Raw genomic sequence first — 19,327 nt, 5'->3', positions numbered from 1 at the left:
TGAAAGGCCTGGCGCCGTAAGATCGCCTCATCCGAGTCTCCCCGGATGCGGTCGTACTGTCCTCGCAGGGTGTGGATCAACTCCTGCCAAATCCCCCGTACAGTCTCTGCTGGTGGCTCCAATCTCCCCTCAAAGGCCGTAAAGCACCGGGCCCTCCAAGTGAACCAAATGGTGAGGCTGCTGAGGAGCTCCCATCGTAAATCCCTCTCCTGTGTCCAGCTGGCGGACGAGAAATCCGGTGCCGGAACCAGGTCAGGCTGGCCCCTAATAAATCTGATGGCCTGACTGCCCTGCTCCATCTCATAGCCCATAGCACGCCCTGACGAAGTCGACCAAGCAGCGGCACCCCACGTAAACATACCCTCTGGAGAGAGGGGGGCCAGAATACGCAGCATCCGCAACCAAATCTGCTGTGCCTGAGGGCAGTCCCAAAGGCAATGTCTCTCTGTCTCCATAGGGTGGCCGCATCGGACGCAGGCCGCCGGAAGACCGCTGTAAACAAGCCAAGTGCCAACTGCTAAGCCCCTGTGGGCGACCAGCCACTGAAAAGCCGAGATCCTACGGGCCTGCCGACTAGCCCAGAGCCGAGCCCAGAAATCCTCCAGGAACTCCTGTGAGAGTCCCTGTAAGTCGCCAATGGCCGGCTGCCGCTGGAGAAACCGTCCTCCTCGCCGTCAAAATATGCCGCCCCAGCCGAACAGTATACTGGAAAAAGGTGATCTCTGTGGCCTCAAGGGATGCATAAGGATCATGCCACTCGTACTCCCCGGGGTCCCACTGTAGCCAGGCCAAGGGGCGCGCTGCATATGCCCATATGAGCCAATCCGGGAGCACATCAACAGGGTCAAGGTCAATATGCCACTTCCGAGAAGCGGCGGCCACTACCCGAATCCTCTGAAAGGTGCACTCTGCAACCAAAGGCGACTCCACCTCCACTCTCTGGAGTCTGCCCTCATCCTGAATCTCATAGTAGAGGCATCTGCCATCCTCAGTGCTAGCTCTGACAGCAATCAGGATCTCCAACTCTGTAAAGGCTCCCATCCACCGTGGGGCCACTGGCTCGAGAGGCGTGAACCACTCCTCTGTGAGTGCCTCCTGTATATCATCCCTCATAATCAACCCCCCTCTGAAGTGCCTCAGCCTCTCCACCTGGATCTCCTCTGGTAGACTGCAGAAAGCCTGCCAGTCTCCAAAACTACGAGCTAGGCCTGCCGCTAAAGGTCCCCAGGCTAGACGAGGCCAAGAACCCAGCATATGACCCTGCTCCGTGCGAACCGCTGGGCTCCAGATGAGCGGCTGTCTGGCCCGCTCCTCAACACAAGAAGGAGGCCGCTGAGAGAGCCCCGGTCTCAGCAGCTCCCAAGCTCTCAGGATACTCAAAGCAAATCTGTCCTCCCATCCTCTACTGAGGCCTGTCCTCCTCATCTCTATGAAGATCCAGCGAATCTCTGGTGCCCAAGTACCCCCTGCTGGGGGCGCCCGAGCCTGCAGTCGCTGCAAGAGGAGCTCTTTCCAAGGCTCAGCGCCTGGAAGCAACCCCCGAACAATAAGCTTCCCCAATAAGGCTCTACTCTGATCGACTGGATCTATAATGCCCAAACCGCCCTCAGCCAGCGGAAGTGTAATAACTGCCCATGCAACCTTTGCCCGAGCTGGCTGACCGTCCCTCTCGGACCACAGAAAGTTCCTGATCAGCCTCTGTACCTGGCTGATGCAAGAGCTCGAGAAAATCCAGCAAGACGTAATGTACCACATGGTTGCTAATAGCACCTGATTTGCCACCACCACCCTCCCAGCCAAGGATAGTCGAGCTGTACTCCAATACAATAGCTTCTTCCGAATGGTCAGAAGAAGCGGGGCAATCTGCTGCTCAGGTGACAAATCTAGGCCAATCTGGCATCCCAAATACCGCACTGCTGTGCCAGGAGGAATCCATCTAAAACCGGGGTCCGGGCTCCATGCCGGAGTGGGAGCACTACTGATCCAAAAGGCCACTGTCTTGCGCCAATTGATCAGTGCTCCCGAAGCTGCACTAAAAACCTGGAGCGACTGCTCAGCCCGAATAAGATTGGCCTCATGGCCATGCAAAAATAAGCCCGTGTCGTCTGCAAACTCAGCATCAAGCATGTCCTACCTCCATACTGGGAGCTGCAGTCCTCTCAAACCAACCTCTTCTGCCGTCAAATACATACTCATAGCCTCCGCAAAGAAGAGAAAAAGGAAAGGGGCGAGAGGACACCCCTGACGGACTGATCTGGTCAGCTCAAAACTCGGCCCCGTCCTCCTACAATGAGCACCTGGCTGCGAGCTGTGGAATACAGAGCTGCCACCCCTCTGATCCATCCTGGCTCAAAGCCCAGGCGAAGCATAGTGCCCTCTAAGAAACCCCAATCAACTCTATCGTATGCCTTCTCAAAATCGAGAAGCATCACGACCAAGTCCTCGCCAAGAAATCTAGCTCGGGCCGTCGCCTCCCAGAAAGTAAAGATGTTGTCAAGGATACTGCGCTCCTTGACAAATCCTGTCTGAGTAGCATGAATCAACTCCCCCAGGAAGGGCTGGATCCTCAAACTCAAGGCCTTTGCTAAGAGACCTTGTAGACAGTATTGAGGATCGTAATAGGCCTCCAATGCCGAATGTCATCTGATACTCCCTCCCCCTTGGGGATAAGATAGATCAAGCCCTCTGAAAAGCTCTGCTGCATCACCCCAGTGTCCAAAACATGCTGAAAGCCCCTGCGGAGGCCTGGCCCCAAAAGGTCCCAATAGCGCATAAAAAAGGCCGGCGTCAGTCCGTCCTCCCCTGGGCAACTATGTCGCGGCAGGACCCTCAAGGCCTCGGCAAGCTCAATCTCTGACAGAGGCGCACCTAGAACTGTACGCATATGGTCTGTGACCCTCCTCTGCACATGGGCCCACACAGTCTGTCTGCAAACATCTCGATCCTCAGTGGCTGGCTCCGCTGAAAGCAGGTCACTATAAAATGTAGTAGCAATGGCTCTGATCTCCCCGAGCTCAGTAGCTACCGATCCATCCGGTCTATCAAGCTGGCGGACTCCTGCTCGCGCATGACGGGGTCCAGTGATCTCAAAAAACTCTCCAGTCACTCTATCACCAAGCTGCGTCCACTGAGAGGCCTGATGACGATAGTAAAACTCATGTCTCTGCTCCTCTACCTCTCTAACCTCCTGGCGTGCCTAGCTCAGCTGGGACGCCACCCACTCACATGCAGGCTGCTGCTCCTGAAGGCGCTGTAGCGAAGCAAGGCTGCGTCTCAACCGTCGCTCCCGCTCGCGAATCTCTCTCAGTCGTGTCAAAGCTGCAGCGTGTAGAAAAGAGCTAAGATCAATGAGTCCCTGGGCACACTGGCCCGCTGCATCCTGTTCAGAGCACTGACTATCATGCCAGATCCTCTCAATGTCCTCAGCGAGATTGGGATCTCTAAGTACCCTCTCTGGGATCCTCAACTGCAAGCTGGGCTCCCGTGTCCCCTCCTCCAATGTCAATATAACTGGCGCATGATCTGAAAATGAGGTGCCAGCGAGAATGCCGACGGAGCTCCCTCGCTCCCCTAACCAATCGCCCACATAAAAGCGATCAATCCGTGATAGATTAGTCTCTCCCTGCCGGCGATCCGACCGAGAGAAACTAAGACTGTCCTGAGACCGGGAGAAAGCCCCATGCTGCCATGCATCAGTGATCCTCAGTGACATGCAAAACCGGTCCCAAGCTGCAAGCTCCGTGCCGTGCACTGTAACATGACTGCCTCCCACCCTATCGGCCGGGTCCTCAAGCATGTTGAAGTCTCCCCCAACACACCAATGTGCGGCCTCTGGCAATGCATCTGTAACCCGAGTCCAGAACTCTGCTCTGGCACTAGCATGATTGGGCGCATAGATATTGAGCACACCCAATAGCTCATCATGCATCCTCAGAATGACATACTGTGCTCTACCAGGCACAATGATCCCTCGATCCACAATGGCCTGCCGCCATACATCTGCAATAACCATGCATACTCCTCCCTGTCCACCCAAAGGACCAAACCCTGCAGACCAAAAAGTGTCCCATCTACCAGGCATCACCGAACCATATCTCCGGATCCTGCTCTCACCCAAGTGGTGCTCCTGCATCATAAAAATATCAATGCTGCCACCAACCAAGCATCTCTGAAGCTCTTGCCTCAAGCAACCTCGATAGCATATAAAGTATGCTCCGCCAAGGCCCTGTACATTCCATGAGATGATCCTCATGGATGCCCTACTGAGGTGGATGCTGTCTCAGCCGTACGGCGGGCCTTCGCAAGCGGCTTGGATGGAGAGTAGTCCCCATCCGAACGGCTGCGAATCTGCCCACCCGGTGTACTGCAAGAATCCCGGATCAGGCGCCAGTGGCTGTGGCCCATGGCCACTGCCTCCTGCTCTGACAGAGCAACCTCGTGTAAACTCACATATCCAGGGTCGCGTGCCAAGTCTGCCACTATGCGCACGACCAAATGCCGAATCCCTGAGGTATCCACACTCCCGGGATCCAAGAAAAAATGAGCCAACTCCCAAAGTCGGCCTATCACATCTGTCATCTCCAGATCGCTCATGTGATGAGAAAACTCAACTGCCTGAGTCTTCAAAGTGCTGAGAGCGAGCTCTAGAGTCCACTCCCGGTCACAAGGTCCACATAGAGGGAACGAGAAGGCCACCGCTGAGACTAGTGCCTCCTCCCCGCGGGCCAGAGGTATCACTACATGAACTCGGATGGGTGCTGGCTCATGGGGGCCCTCTGCTCCAAAAAGCCGTGTGAAGGTATAATCAAAAGCCTCCGAGCGCTGTCTAATGCCAAAGCGACTCAGCCGACTGCGGATAGATGAAATCCGTGAGGTCCTAATCGGCATAGGTCTCCTCTGTGATGCTCGAGCGAGGTCAGTGCTCAGCGCTCTCCGGACTGCAGGTGAGCGCCAGGGAACTGCCAGGGCCTCCCGGGAAGGTGAGGCGGGCGGAGGGGGAGGAGGGGGAGGCGAGGGAGGTGGAGAGGGAGCCGCTGCCGAAACCGGAGCGGAGACGGGAGGAGGCGAAGGTGGAAGCGAGGCGGTGGGAGGGGACGGGGGTGGGGGGGGGGAAGGAGGGGATGCTGGCATCTCCTGGTCCTCAGTCGCTGCAGGGGTCTCCTCCTGAAGGGGAGCAAAGCTGTTCCTCACGGGAACCCAGTGAGGTTGAGACTGTGGCTGCTGCTGCTGCGGTCTCTCGGCGTGCTGCTGTGGCTGTCTCCCTCGACGGCGCCCCTGTCCAGGCTGCCACTCCGAGGTCTCTGTGGCCTGAGCAAGTGTCCCGGAGGCAGCCTGCCGAGCCGAATCTGTGGGCGGGCCATCAGTAGCCTGCTACTGTGGTGAGGGTCGAGGTCTCCTGCGAGGGCAGGCCTTGGCCAGATGACCGACCTGCCTGCAAATGAAGCACTGGTTCGGGAGCCCCGAGAACTCCACTCTCTGATCTATCCACCCCCCCCCTATCCTAGGTAGCTGAATGACCTTAGGAAGGGAGGAGATGTCAGACACCAACACTCTAACCGAAGGTAGCCCCGCTGCTCTGGCCACCACTGAAGCTGCTGAGAGGCCCGTCTCTAGTACCGAGCCCACCAATGCTCCGAGCCTGGAGAGGAGCGGAAGATACTCCCGGCGGAGACCAGGGAAACAAACTGTAATATGGAAGAGGCGCTCTCCCTGCTCCGCCGCTGCTGGGTCAAATCCATGCTGCCAAGGTCTGAAGAAAGCCCGAGCACCCCTGATGTCCAGAGGACTCATGGCAAGGACCTTGGCAACGCTCTGGGCGGCCTCGAACTCGATCTGATAATGTCCCCGGCCCAGGAGCTGTACATCCAGGATCTTGCCCACATCTGCAAGAAGGCGAGCCTGAAGAAGATCCCTGATCTCCCCTCTGCTGGGGCGAGTGCCGACTATACGGCAGATGGTGGAATGAGCCTGGAGGCGTTCCACCTCTGCGGTGAGGCTCGCTTCCTCTTCCGGCGAAAGAGAAAGCCTGATGGGGATGTCCTCGGGGGCGGGCGAGGGGGCTGCGGATGAGTCCCTCTAAGGCGAGGCGGGAGGAGTCTCCATCAGAGTCTGAAGCTCAGGCGAAGGCGAGGCGAAAGCAGAAATCCTGCAAAAAACGGGCTGCACACAAAGAGACGGAAGACCGAAAGAAAAGGAAAAAACAAAACCCCCTGGGGGTGAAAAACAGCACGAAAGAGGAGGAAGGGGGCGACAAATCGAAGGAGAAGCCCTGGGGGGGGGCAGCAACGCGAAAGGGAGGGGGGGCGGGCGCTGCTGAAGGGAGGCGGGCGCGAACAGGCGAAGAGGGGGGGGGCGAACAGGCGAAAAAGGGAGGGGGGGGGGCGAACAGGCGAAGAGGCTAGGAGGGGGGGGGCGAGATGGCGAGGAGGGGGGAGGCGCAGCAGCGAGGAAGGGGGGGCGCAAGCGGGCGAGAACACAAGAAGAAAGGGGGGGGGGTGCAACGATGATGGCAGGCGGGGGGAGGAAGGAAGGGACGCAAGGGAGGGAAGGCGATGGGCGAGCAGCGCAGGGGTGAAGGCGGGAGCTTCAGCGAGCGGGTCAGAGCCTATCACTATCATCCAGTTGGCATCATTATTACCCAATCGGCAACATTATAATCATTATATTCAGCATATATTCAAGTCGTGTAGCTTATAAAGTCAGCCAACCAGCCCAGTTCATGCATATATATAGCAAGCGAATTACTTCATTCATTCATTCACGCTCAAGCAATCAGCCAACCAGAAAACACATAGCATTCAGCATTCAGCAATCGTTGACAAGAAGCGTTTCAGTCCACAGCAGTCAGCATCTCATCGTTGTTCTCCATCCTCCCGGGTGAAGGAAAACACACCATACACAGCAATCATCGTTGCATATTCAGCCCTAGAAACAGTCCCAATTCAGCCTTCTCTCAGCCTCAGTCTTGCAGCCTTCCTACAGCCCCTTGGAAGAGTGCATTGGCATCGAGATTGGTCATCATTGGTATTGGTGCTTCTACAGCGGTGTGCAGTCAGCCCATCATTTGGTCTTCCGAAGGTCTTGCGTTTGGCTTATCTACAGCCCCAAAGTCAGTCCTACAGTCATTCTCTTCAAAGAAATAAAGCAAATACTCCTAGCAATAGGAGGGGGCCCTTCGGTGGGCAATTTGGGACCCAATAAGGTGTACATATCTCTATCTTAAAGTGGATTGCTAAAGACTCACGAAACTCAAGGTACAAAAGGCAGTGTGAGACTGTGTGAGACAAATCCTTCATCTACGCATAATTTCACCGCATGTTACATTGGTATCAGATTCAGCTTGTTCACACACACTGCATCCTAGCGTGAGAGCATCCTTGGATGGTCTGGCATGGCCACCGACTTCAAAAAAATGTCTACAAAGGAGAGTACACATCATCAGGAAGACGTCTCCCTCAAAGAAGACTGTACTCTTCCACCAACAGCAGATACCATAGCTCTACTCAGAGCTTTGAACCAACTTCTCATGGAGCGTCTCCAACTCTTGGGGGCTACCGCAACAAAACTCCACCAGCTACCCCCGACTTTGAACCAACTTCTCATGGAGCGTCTCCAACTCTTGGGGGCTACCGCAACAAAAGTCCACCAGCTACCCCCGACTTCATCTCTCTTTTCTTTCAGATGGAACAACAAAGACTAGAAGATGAGGCCATAGTTGTCAGGTACGAAAAGTTCGATTCGGTACGGTACGTTCAAATACGGTCTCGGATCGCACCGCTAAATTTTGAAAATAAAAATACTATGGAGGTACGGTCCATTTAAAAAATACTTAAAAATAAAAAAATACGGTGGAGGAAGAGGGAGATGATTGAGAGAGTCTAGAGGGGAGAGAGGCTTGAGCCTTGAAGGAGAGCTCAAGGGAGAGTATAGACTTGAGTAATGAGCACTTGTGAGTGGAGGGTTGAGCAATCAGCACTTGTAAGGATGGGGTTAGGGGAGGGGATATTATATAGATAATAGAATGAGACTTACGCAAAGGCTAAAGCCTAGAACAGTCCCAAAAATGCACAAGAAACGGCTCTCCAAACGGTCAAAAACGACACCCAAAATGGTCAAAAAATGGCAAATAAAAAGATCAAAAAACAGCCCCAAAAAATGGTCAAAAAAAAAGAAGGGCAAAAAAACGATCGAATCCTAGTCGATCGTACCGAACCGTACCTCTTGGGTGGTAAGCGAACCGGATGCCACTATGGATGAGGCCAGATGGTGGGAAGAGAAAGCTGAAGCAGAAGCAAGAAAGCAACAAGAAAAAGCAGACAAACAGGAAGTTCCCTTGCAAAGGTGACAACCACGATGGATGCCACATTAGGAGTAGAAACCATCAACTTCATTGAGAAGTTACCCTTGGGAACATGGGAACCCCATAAATAATAGAATCTATACTGCAAACCCCCCTTCTAGCTTGGTGGCCTTAGTATTCAAAAACCTCTCACCTGCTCGGGATGCAAGAGAGGTTGTGATTTTGACGCTCTTCAATGCCAAAGATAGACGGATCCAAGAATTAGAGAGCAATAGCTACCCCTCAAAAAAGTGACCAAACTGACGAGTTATGACAACTTATCGAGCGTGCCTCAGAGATGGGCTCATTGTTGCTGGTGACTCCTTGGGCCCTCCTCAAACTCTTGCCTTGTTTTTGTTTGCACTAACACTCTCGCTGCTTCAATATGAGATTAACTTGATAGAAGACCTCACTTTTAACACTAATTCATCAGAACACGCAGAGGGATGCTGACCCTACCTTAGTAATGGGCATACTTGGAGGTGATGTGATGCAAAGCTCAACGCAAGCTTGAAGAAGACCGGCGTCAAGCTGACCTCGCTGAAAGAGAAAGCACAGGCGGAAGCATAAACAGTAAACATATGAGAGAGTGCAAAGGAGATAGAGAGAGCTGGACAAGATCACCTTTTATAACAGCAATCACCTTTTATAACAGCAATAAAGCTTTACGATGGCAATGGCCAACAATTGGATGTTGAACTATGTGCAAGTGGATTGGATGATGAAGTGAATAAAGGGGAACTCCTTATATAGTGCCTCAGTGAGCTGGCCGACTGCTCACAGAACAAATAAATAGGAGAAATACAATAAAATGTCAGATAAATAGTAGAAGCTCCAAAACACTGAGATGCACAATTCTAACACCCCCTCTGCAGCTCATAGTGTGCAAGAGTCGGAAGAAGATAAGTCGATGAAGATGCAACCATGGACCCTCCAACACCGCGAATACTGGAATCACCTCGGAGAGAGCATCCACCAACCTGTTTCCTCGAAACAAGATGCCACCACAAACAGCAAGGAACTCTGCTTGGCCACGAATTCCTACACAAGTGTGTAGTGAACTCCAAAAAATAGATGATGAGCTGTTGGACACACCATGCCATAATCCCCAATAGTGGACGGAACACATCACGTCCCAAAAAGCCTTGAACAATGAACTTGAAACAGATCCAGTTCATAATCTCTGTTGTACCAAAGATAACCATGTCTTGCCAAATTTCTAATGCTTGGAACTCCAAATCACGGTCCCCATACACTGGAAGGTGGAGCTGTAATCAGCCCCCTCTCCCGCCCACAAGCCTCTTCTGGCTGGAAGCACATGGGAGGAAACTGCATGTGTACTAGAGAAGCACACCATCTGGGGTTTCCTGAGCCGGAAGCGTCCTGGGAGCCCTAGAAGTGGTACAAGAAACTGTATCAGTATCCTGTGTCGTGTCTTTGCCTTTTCTCTGAGATGAAGCCTTGCCCTTGGTCTTGTCCTTCTTCTTGGACAAACAATCCTTGGACAGATGTCCTCTTTTCTTGCAAGAGAAGCAACAAGTCCGACCTTTCTTTTGAACTGAGGAAAGTGCTTGGTCATAACTGTTGACTGACTTCTTCAACTTACCCTGTGAGATGAGAACGGACACCTCCTCCAAAAGTAGCGAGCTAAGATCATCAAAATCCAACTGAGTGGAAGTGACCTGGCATCGCAAAGATCGAGAAATCACATCATAGTCCAGAGGAAGCTTGGTGAGGATAATAGCAACCAACTGAGAAGAGGACAAAGCAGCACCCATAGCCAGTAACTGGTCATGGATAACCTTGGCCTTCATGAGAAAAGACTGTATAGAATTGCCTTCAGGAAATAACAAGCCGTAGAGCTGCCCCTGTAAGGTAACTGCCCTCATCGATGAATCTCGTGCAAAGAGATCCTCCAACTTTGACTATACCTGATGAGCATTGGAGAGAGTTTGCACTGTCGGTGAGACCTCCTCGGTGATGGTCCGCATAAGCACAGAATGCACCTTTGAGTCCCGATTCTCCTAATTTTGTGATTCCACAGCAAATTCATTCTCATGATCCTGAGTCCACCTCCTAGAGTTTTGAGGACGCTCAGGGTTCCTTTCAGTGCCCTGAACAATGTCTCACAAACCCTTGTGTATGAACCAGACCCGCATCTGAAGCTTCCAATGAGTGTAGTTGGGTCCTTTCAACTTGTCATCTTTGTTCATAAAGGGGGGAGCCATATCCACAACAACAAAGAACAAATCTCAGCTCTCAAACACTTCTCTCAAGTACTTTCCAACTAAGCGAGGCACCAAGAACAATCAGCCCCCTCTCAAATTGTAGAGAAAAAGAGGCAAGACAGCAGCAAAACAGTCCAAGATCCACCGGGAACTGCCTACTGGAAGGGCAGGGACTCGCAGAGGAAGAAGAAAATGTACAGCCACTTGTCTAGCAACTCCAAATGCAAGAGAACTCACCAAATCTGATGCCGGTGCAGAAAACACAGCCACAACTCCACCGTTTGCCTCTGTAGAAGAAAACGCAGCCACCAAAACTGGCCAGAAAGCCTCTATGGGAGAAAATGCAGCCAAAACACTTCAAGATCTGCCTCTGAAGAGCTAAACACAGCCTGTAGGGCTGGCCGACAGCAACCAAAAGAGGGCTGGACCAGAAACGCAGCAAGGTACTGAAAACGCAGCAACTGTATGGACTGATCTGCAGCGCCGGAGAAGTGATGGAGGCAAAACGCACAGCAGAAGTGGACAGATTTGCAGGGTTTGGAGCAGCCTGGACCTAAGCGTATGATACCATGAAGGAGAAATCACAAGCAAAAGCATAAACAGTAAACATATGAGAGAGTGCAAAGGAGATAGAGAGAGTTGGACAAGATCACCTTTTATAACAGCAATAAAGCTTTAGAATGGCAATGGCCAGCAATTGGATGTTGAACTATGTGCAAGTGGATTGGATGATGAAGTGAATAAAGGGGAACTCCTTATATAGTACCTCAGTGAGCTGGCCGACTGCTCACAAGACAAATAAATAGGAGAAATACAATAAAATGTCAGATAAATAGTAGAAGCACCAGAACACTGAGATGCACAATTCTAACACTCGCAACTTGGGAGAACCAACAAGAGCTCGATCATGAGTGAATGACACTCGAACACAAGCGAGAAAGGGAGGCCATGCATCTACAATTGCAACATACCCTCTCCTCTCTTCATTCTCTTCGCCCATAGGTGCCACCAACCATGATCCATCAGTTTAATGCATATTTTCCTTTGGCTCACTTGGTGGTAGCATTGGTCTAGTTTACATACAAACCGGACCACCAGTGTCACAGCTCTTCACTCGAACACCTTCGTCCATGACCTGAAGACCAAATTTTCGCCTCCCCAGTATTTGACCAACCTGGCAAATGAGTTCTATGGACTCGAACAGAACAGGACGCCCATGCTTCAGTTTTCCGATAAGGTTATCACTTTAGCACAACAGTTAGGGTTCTCTGAGCGGACCAAGATGGATCAATTCCTTCGTGGATTGGATCCTAACATTCGATTCATGGTTTGTAACTTTGAGCCCAGTACCTATGATAGGGCTTTGAATCTCGCTCAAAATGAAGAAATGAAGATGAACGAAGGCAAGCCAAAACAACCGCAGTCTAGTACCAAAACCCAGCCAAGGAAGGATACTCTGTCTTCTAAAAACACTAAGACGGACAACAGTTCTAGCTCTAGTTAAGAGAGTAAGAAATCCAAGCCTAAGAAAACCCCCCAGGAAAAGGCTAAAACAGCCATCATTGGAGGTTATCTTCCTCCAAAGGAGCAAAGGAAGTACCAGTCAGTAAACCGATGTTATTGGGCATGGTAAGAAGGATTGTCAAAATTGCCAAGCAGAGCAAGCCTCCAAAGAGCCTTCTGCCACAGGTGCCACAGCATCTCTCGCTCCATCACCGCTTGCTACCGCCAATGCAGTCAACTCTTACCTTCTATGCATCCCATGCCATCCGTGGTGCTTAATGCTACGCAACAGGGTGAGTATGCAGCCACACAAAAAAGCCTGATCTAAGCTTATGGCTCTGCCACGGACAACCAGTTTGTAGTCCTTTTTGACATAGGCAGTTTTGAGGACGCCATCTCTTCCCAGTTGGCTATTGGAGGTGACAAAGTGATGAAGGTGATATAGTGACAGAGTGGCAGAGGTGATTGGTGGTAGAGTGATGGAAGTGATGGACAGAATTGGAGTTGATAGAGTGATAGAAAAATGAGCTATACATTAGTTCCCAATCATTTGGAAGTGGACGGATTTCCACCTGGTCTCCGCACCCACATATCTCAAAAGGCACAATAGTTTCCTTTTCAAGTTCAAAAGGCCTCATTCTGACAAGATTTCATTGTCTCGCCTCTTTTGGGGTGTGACACGGTCTTAGGAATCTAATGGTTTTGCCAATATAAACCCATTCCCAATTGGGGGCAGGACACTTTACTATTTGTAACGATTTTCTTGAGCCTGTCATGATCGTGGGGATAGGAGCATTCAGGGCATTCCCTTGATTTCTCATCTCCAAGACGGACGAGCTATCCACAAGGGAGCGGAAGGAGCACTGATTTATATTCATGCTCAGACAGCTTCTATCTCATCGATAACAAATGTCTCACCTTCTTCTTCATTCTCTCAGTTGGCAAATCTCCTTTCTCGACATCAGGACATTATGCTTATGGACGATCTCCCACCCAGTCTACTCCTCATTCGTCCTGAGGATCATCGTATCGATTTGGTCCCTAGGACAAAACCTCCTAGCAAGTTTCCCTATCATCTTTCCAAGACTTTGGAGAAAAAGCTGAACAAATAGCACGTGATCACAGCACTCAAACATTGAAAGCTTGTTTTTCTTGGACGAGTTTTCACAGTAGTGCATCATTGTACCGCACTAGGACCCTTTAGGACATGATTTTGTCGTATGTCGTGGCGCCATTGTAAGCCCCGATCCAAGATATGTCAGGCGTGAGCTACGTAGGTAGCTCCTATGCCATAGAGTGTCAATCAGTCAGTCAAGTCCCTTAACCCACATGAAGAGAATCATTCATGCATATAGAAGAAAGTAGAAGCCTTAGGGTTTGCATTAGGTCATAGCCTACATTGCATAACATTCATCTCATGTGCATGTGAACCTTCCCTTAGCATTTCTAACCTTTAGCCATAGCATTTATTCCATTGCATAAGCTTTAGACCTATTATCCAAGCCAAATATCCAATTGGCAGCACTATCAACTCTCTCTCTCTCTCTCTCTCTCTCTCTCTCTCTCTCTCTCTCTCTCTCTGTCATGGGGTACCAGGACCAGAGGTGTTTGGGATTGTTCTTGCTTGAGCTGCGGAGACATAGAGATAGCCTGCTTAGGCGCACAGAGAGCCAGACTCAGAGGCACATTACAGACTTCTTTAGTCCAGCCATCACTGCGCCAGATGGACCACAGCAGCAGCAGGACATGGATACCGCCCACACCAGGGGTACACTGATTGATCGTGCGATTGAGCTTGGGTGGTCCAGACGCCCACGACTACGGAGGAGGGCATCCCAGCATAGACGGAGGTTGCAGCGGCAGATTCGGATTATTCTTGCGAGGCATGCGGGACACCCAGTCAGGGTGCTGACCACAGAGGATATTGAGGAGATCCGCCAGTGTCCGATGCGGCACATATTATGAGATGGAGGTACCTCCATAGTGTACCTTCCAGTTCCAGTTTCATTTTCTAGGTGCCAGTAGTATCATCTTTATTTTTCATTTTCTGGGTTTTTTTTTTTTTAATCCAGACATTGTATCAGATCCACCATGATGTAACTTTTGGTCTCATAGGTCATTATGGCCTTTTGAAGACGTTAATATAACATAACATCTCATCTCATCTCATCTCATCTCATCTCTCTCTCTCTCTCTCTCTCTCTCTCTCTCTCTCTCTCTGTGTGGATAACTTGATTGCTCTTGCATCAAGAGTTCCTACGCAGTGCTTAGGGCTGAAAGAAGACTCCCAAAGCTTCCGCATGTGACTGTTTGGACAAAAAAGGCATAAATTTCCTCTTTAACTATTGCACATTACCCTGCATGTTGTTGCTGCTGACAGGCTATCTAGGTCCCCAGGCGCTACCGACAGCAGGTTGAGGACCCCTACTAGCTGCCGACAAGGTCCCTAAACCCTCTTCATGATGATCATGGCGATGTTGATGTTGCTACTAATGCTACTTCAGATGATTCTGACCCCTAGCTAATAGATTAAATCAGGGATTTCGTGGCACGGACATGCACGTGACATAGACACCTTCCTAAACGGCGGGTTGTGGGGGTTCACACAGCCTGGTGTGCACATAACGCAGGTGGGTATGATGGTCACACCACACCCATGCACTAAACGCTTATGAGGATCTGTTCAAAGCTTCCCCGCAATCAACAGCATCACTATACAAGTCGGCTCTTCTTCGACGCTCTGAATCTCAACACTCGCCATCTTCAATGGTACTCTGACCAAGTAACATACTTGTGGACGCATGATTCTCTAACAGCTGTGCAGCATGCCCCCACACGTTGCACTGCCTTCAATGGCAAATATTGGAAGGCAAGTATGGTACTCTCTCTCTCTCTCTCTCTCTCTCTCTCTCTCTCTCTCTCTCCAATAGGGGTGGTGTCATCTTTCAAATACCTTGGCATCGAGATTCGACATACTTGCCAACTATAGATGAAGCCAATGCATACAACGGAGAATCAATACAAGGTGGAGTTATGTGCTGCACGGAGTCGAAGTATGGGGCAAAAGCATCTCACAATCAACTTGGGATGATATTGAGAAAATGTAAAAGTCCTTCCTAAGAAGACAACTAGGTATCAAAGCTACAATGCCTTACTCAATACTACTCCTAGAGACAAGCTGTCAACCAATTGAATGTCACACAATGAAGAGGGTTTTCAAGCAAGAGGCCACAACAGAATCATAAAAGTAAGATCTATCTTCCGGGTGGATGCAAGATTTGCAAGGCTGGTTCAAACGATGGAAGGTAGACAAATACCTAGAACTGCCACATGAAAATATGGATATGGAAGTTTTCCATCACGCCCTCCTAGAGACACTCTGTAACAAGTGGAAATCAATTGAGAAAAAGACTAAATTTGAATACTATTATGATGCCATTAATCCTGATTTTTGGTCATTCTACACAGAAGGAGAGGACAACACTCAAGCATACATAAGCACACCAATGCCACCCCATGCACGCAGGAATATAGCATGTCTTCGGACAAGATCACACAAGCTTGAGATTAAAAGAGGAGCCTGGAAGAAGGTGCCAAGACAAGAAAGAATCTGCAAATTTTGTGACATGAAGGCCATGGAGACGGAAGAACATATGGTCATGGTTTGTCCTCGACATACACATATTCGAGGCAGTTTCCGCAAACTCCTTAAAGGCCACACACAACTTCCATAAGTATTGCTTACAGCCACACCCACTGTTTTGGGGGCATTCATCACTTGACTCTTCAAACATAGAGAGGAGCTTGAGTCACATCATGCCACACACTAGCTTGCTAGTTTTACCCTTCATAGTAAGGGAAGGATACTTTTTTTTTTGTCTTGTACTAGTTTGTTGGTCCCATGGGTCATATTTGGCCCCCAGTGGACGATAATACAATCTTCTTCTTCTTCTTTATTGTGTGAAGGAGAAGAAGATTTTCAGCCTCTCACCTTGTGTGTTCTCTTTTAGGGTTTTGTGAGCGTGTGTTGGTCCAATGGGTCATATTTGGCCCCCAGTGGACGATAATACAAACCTATAGCCAAAGATCCTTCTGCTTCTTTCACGGCGGAACCACATTGGCCCCAACCTCTTTATAGAACAAATGGGTGAAGACGGATACTAAACTTCATTTTAGGTGCCAGGCATGCAAGACTTGGTGAAGCCACTCCCCCGTATTAAGTTTATCCTCGTCATTCCCGGTTTGGGGGCTTTGCATACAAAGCCTCCTGGGTTTCGGTGCAGCTCCTTCCTTAAGAAAAATCACAGTACCTAAAGGGGAGGCATCTACATTGCCATTCCCATGACCCAAATGGAGCATTTCCCTCTTAGCTTTGGGCCGAATAGCTAGAATGAAGACCCCAGGATCCGATGCGTGCTTAGTGCCTAAACTACAATACCCTCTGGGGGCTTTCATAGCATCCAGGTGAAGAGGTGTAAATCATGCCTAAGGACCCATGTGAAGACCCTCAAATTAAGAGCCCAAAGAACACAAGGAGGTGGAAGATGAGGCCATGGAGGCACAACTTGGTCCCCAAGAGGGTGGGCCAATTAGCAAGACATATCAACAGCAGTTTGAGCAAAGAAATGTGGTGGAGACAAGTAGGAAAGGTGCCAAAAATAGGCCTTCACATTAACAATTTGGTTAAAAGAAAAGAGAGCACACCACATGCACGTGCATGCGGGTTGGCCTTCAGTTGAGTAAAATATTATGCTCATGCACAGCATTGTGAAACCCAGTAGGTCCACATGGGCAATACCCTGCACGTGCATGCAGGTTGGTCTTCATGCAGTCGAGTAAAATATTACGCTCATGCACAGCATTGTGAAACCCAGTAAGTCCACATGGGCAATACCCTATCCTCACCCCAGATTCAGATCCTCTGGCAGCTAGCACCCAACATTAGCTTTAGAAACAGCGCAACAAAGATAATCTCCAGACCTGGATCCATGTGTGTTAGGCTCCAAATTTGGGTCCCTGCCATGGGAGTCCTGATCCCTCGCCCCACCAGGCTACTGACTACAATGCATACAATCCCAGAAAGCATACCTATGCACAAATCATTCAAGAAAATGTATCTAGAACCTTCAATATACATACTAGAAAACAACCAAAAGAAAACAAAAACATAGCAATCAATGAAAGGACCATCATCTACAAAGACTTAAATCAAACATCTTCAAGTACCATAGATTAAAATGTTTTGACAATCGCATAGCAATAAATACCAAATCATGTGGTTCCTCAAAATCTGACCACGTTTAACTACTAGAACATGCCTAAACACTAACTTAGAGAGACAGTGCAGGCTAATCCAAAGGCAACAAGTAGGCACAAAAGATTGCAGCTACAAGTTGGCTCCTTGAAGGGTGATGTCTCCTTATTTTACTTAGGCATGCCCTTTTATTTACTGGCAAGTGCAGAGGGTCATGGCTGTGTGAGCAGCCACAATGCCCCTTCACTTTGCCGATCCAACTTTCTTCGCAAGAAAGGGTTTTCTGAAAATCACTTCGGTGTCGAGCCCAAATGCATCAATATCTCCCACATGCACAACATCGAAGTTCCTGAAAAGGGCGATGAGAACATCAACATTCTGGAGATTGTTGGATCTGTAGGCTTCCCAGGTCCTGTTTTTGAGCATGAGGTGAATGGCAACACATCCACCTGGCTTGAGGGTGCGTTCGATCTCAGCTGCAAACATGGAAGTGAAGAGGGCATGATCGAACACATTGGAGAATTCAAAATCAAAGGTATCCCTCCCAAAGGGCTGGCTGTGCATGTCCCCTTTCATGACTAAGGGAGGAGAAGCTACCAGATCTATGCCAATCGAGTTATGAACCCCCAATTCCTTCAAAGCCAGCACTTCATGGCCTTCACCGGCTCCAATGCAGAGAGCCTTAACACATGGCTTCAATAGATCTTTCTTCATGATATCAGAAAAAATGTCTGAGAAGATACTAACCTTGATTCTCCAGTCTTTGGATGTCCATAGCTTTTTGAGCTTGGGGTTTGAAGGTACTAGAGCTTCGTCATTGCGAAACTTGGAGTTGTAGAAGGGTTTGAGGGCGGTGAATGTATCACCGCTGCTGCTGCTGCTGCTGCTGCTGCTGCCGCTGCCGCCACTGGCAGCTGATGTAACTGTGGTGAATGCATAGATGCCGGCATTGTCAAATGTAAAGGCAAGTCCATCTTTCAGGGCAGCATTGTTGACATTGAAGGGGAGGTTTCCACCTCCTGCTACCATGCAGGGGGGGCAGCCACTGCTGTAGAACAGGCATGAAATGTGCAGTGCTGCCAGAAAAGCCGCAAAAAGGAGCAGGAGAAGGAGCAGGGCCTTCTTCCCTGTTGCAAGCTCCGGCTTGTTGCTGTTGCCGTACTCCATTTCTCTTCGCAGAACAGGCTTTGTTGTCAGCTGTGTTTTCTGAGTGAGTGTGTTTGTGGCAGGTTGCAGAGAAACCCTAGGCTCAAGGTTGAGCAGACAGAGGAGAAAACCCTAGGTGGGGGTGGGGGAGAAAGTTATCGTGTGCAAAAACGGGCTGCGGTATGGTTTCCACCCACGAGGGCACCATGTGTGTTTTGCAGGGGAAGCATTGAGATAAGGCAATGCGCCATGGCGAATGTCTTCGTCTTCTTCTTCCTCTATGCTGCTGCACGTCAGAGTGCGCTACTCCATTTGAGGGGAACAAGGTTAGGAAGGCATGGAAGCAAAGAGGGAGAGGAACCCTAGAAAAAGCAGCTCAAACTTGAGGGAGAGAGAAACCCTAGAAAATGCAGCTCAAGCTTCTCGGCTTCAGAGCGCTCTGTGGGCTTCACAGGGAGGGGGGGGGTATATAGGAGTACCAGTTGGCTGTTGCTTTTTGCTTTTTACTTTACTTTTCTCATTTTTGCTTTCAGCAAAGAAAAGGACCGTGCATTGCAGGCTTGCATTGGATGTGATTAAAGGCTTTAGGTTACTGGTAGATGGGGAAGCAGAAGGTGAAGGGACATCGTAGCTGATCACAGGCTACACAAGCGTCCTCTTTTTGCAGGCTTTTTCAGAAAGACAGCGAGTACGCCACGCGTCCCTTCCTACCTTAGGCTCCACATTTTAATACTCTTTTTGAGTTGGTGTAACCTTGCAGTCTAAGGTTCAAGCTTCAATTTTTACGCTTGTTAACCTTCCTCCAACGGAACCTTTCATGGGACTCTAGCCTAACTAGGTAGACACACCCATCACGCA

The 19,327-nt window shown here is 49.9% G+C and overlaps 1 protein-coding gene across 3 annotated transcripts in view; it reads right to left on the bottom strand.

The window, feature by feature from the left end:
- LOC147637226 (uncharacterized) overlaps window positions 1-19,122 on the bottom strand; it is a 31,569-nt gene extending 12,447 nt beyond the window's left edge. The window contains exons 1-2 of one of the 3 annotated variants that reach the window (XM_086800840.1): window positions 18,071-19,122; window positions 16,883-17,157 (exon numbers count right to left, since the gene is read on the bottom strand). In XM_086800840.1, the coding sequence (XP_086656966.1) occupies window positions 17,128-17,157; window positions 18,071-18,490 (450 nt within the window). In that variant the 5' untranslated portion in view covers window positions 18,491-19,122 and the 3' untranslated portion in view covers window positions 16,883-17,127. Of the gene's footprint in view, window positions 1-16,882; window positions 17,158-17,272 lie in introns of those variants that run through there. The other 2 variants (XM_086800842.1, XM_086800839.1) reach the window with 2 other exon arrangements.
- Between the last annotated feature and the right edge of the window lie 205 nt (window positions 19,123-19,327).

The sequence above is a fragment of the Cibotium barometz genome, chromosome 7, assembly GCF_041138505.1.
Source record: "Cibotium barometz isolate CiBa-2024 chromosome 7, ASM4113850v1, whole genome shotgun sequence".
Classification (NCBI taxonomy): Eukaryota; Viridiplantae; Streptophyta; class Polypodiopsida; order Cyatheales; family Cibotiaceae; genus Cibotium; species Cibotium barometz.
Note: the sequence above shows the minus strand (reverse complement) of the source record. Positions and strands in the feature narration are given on the sequence as shown.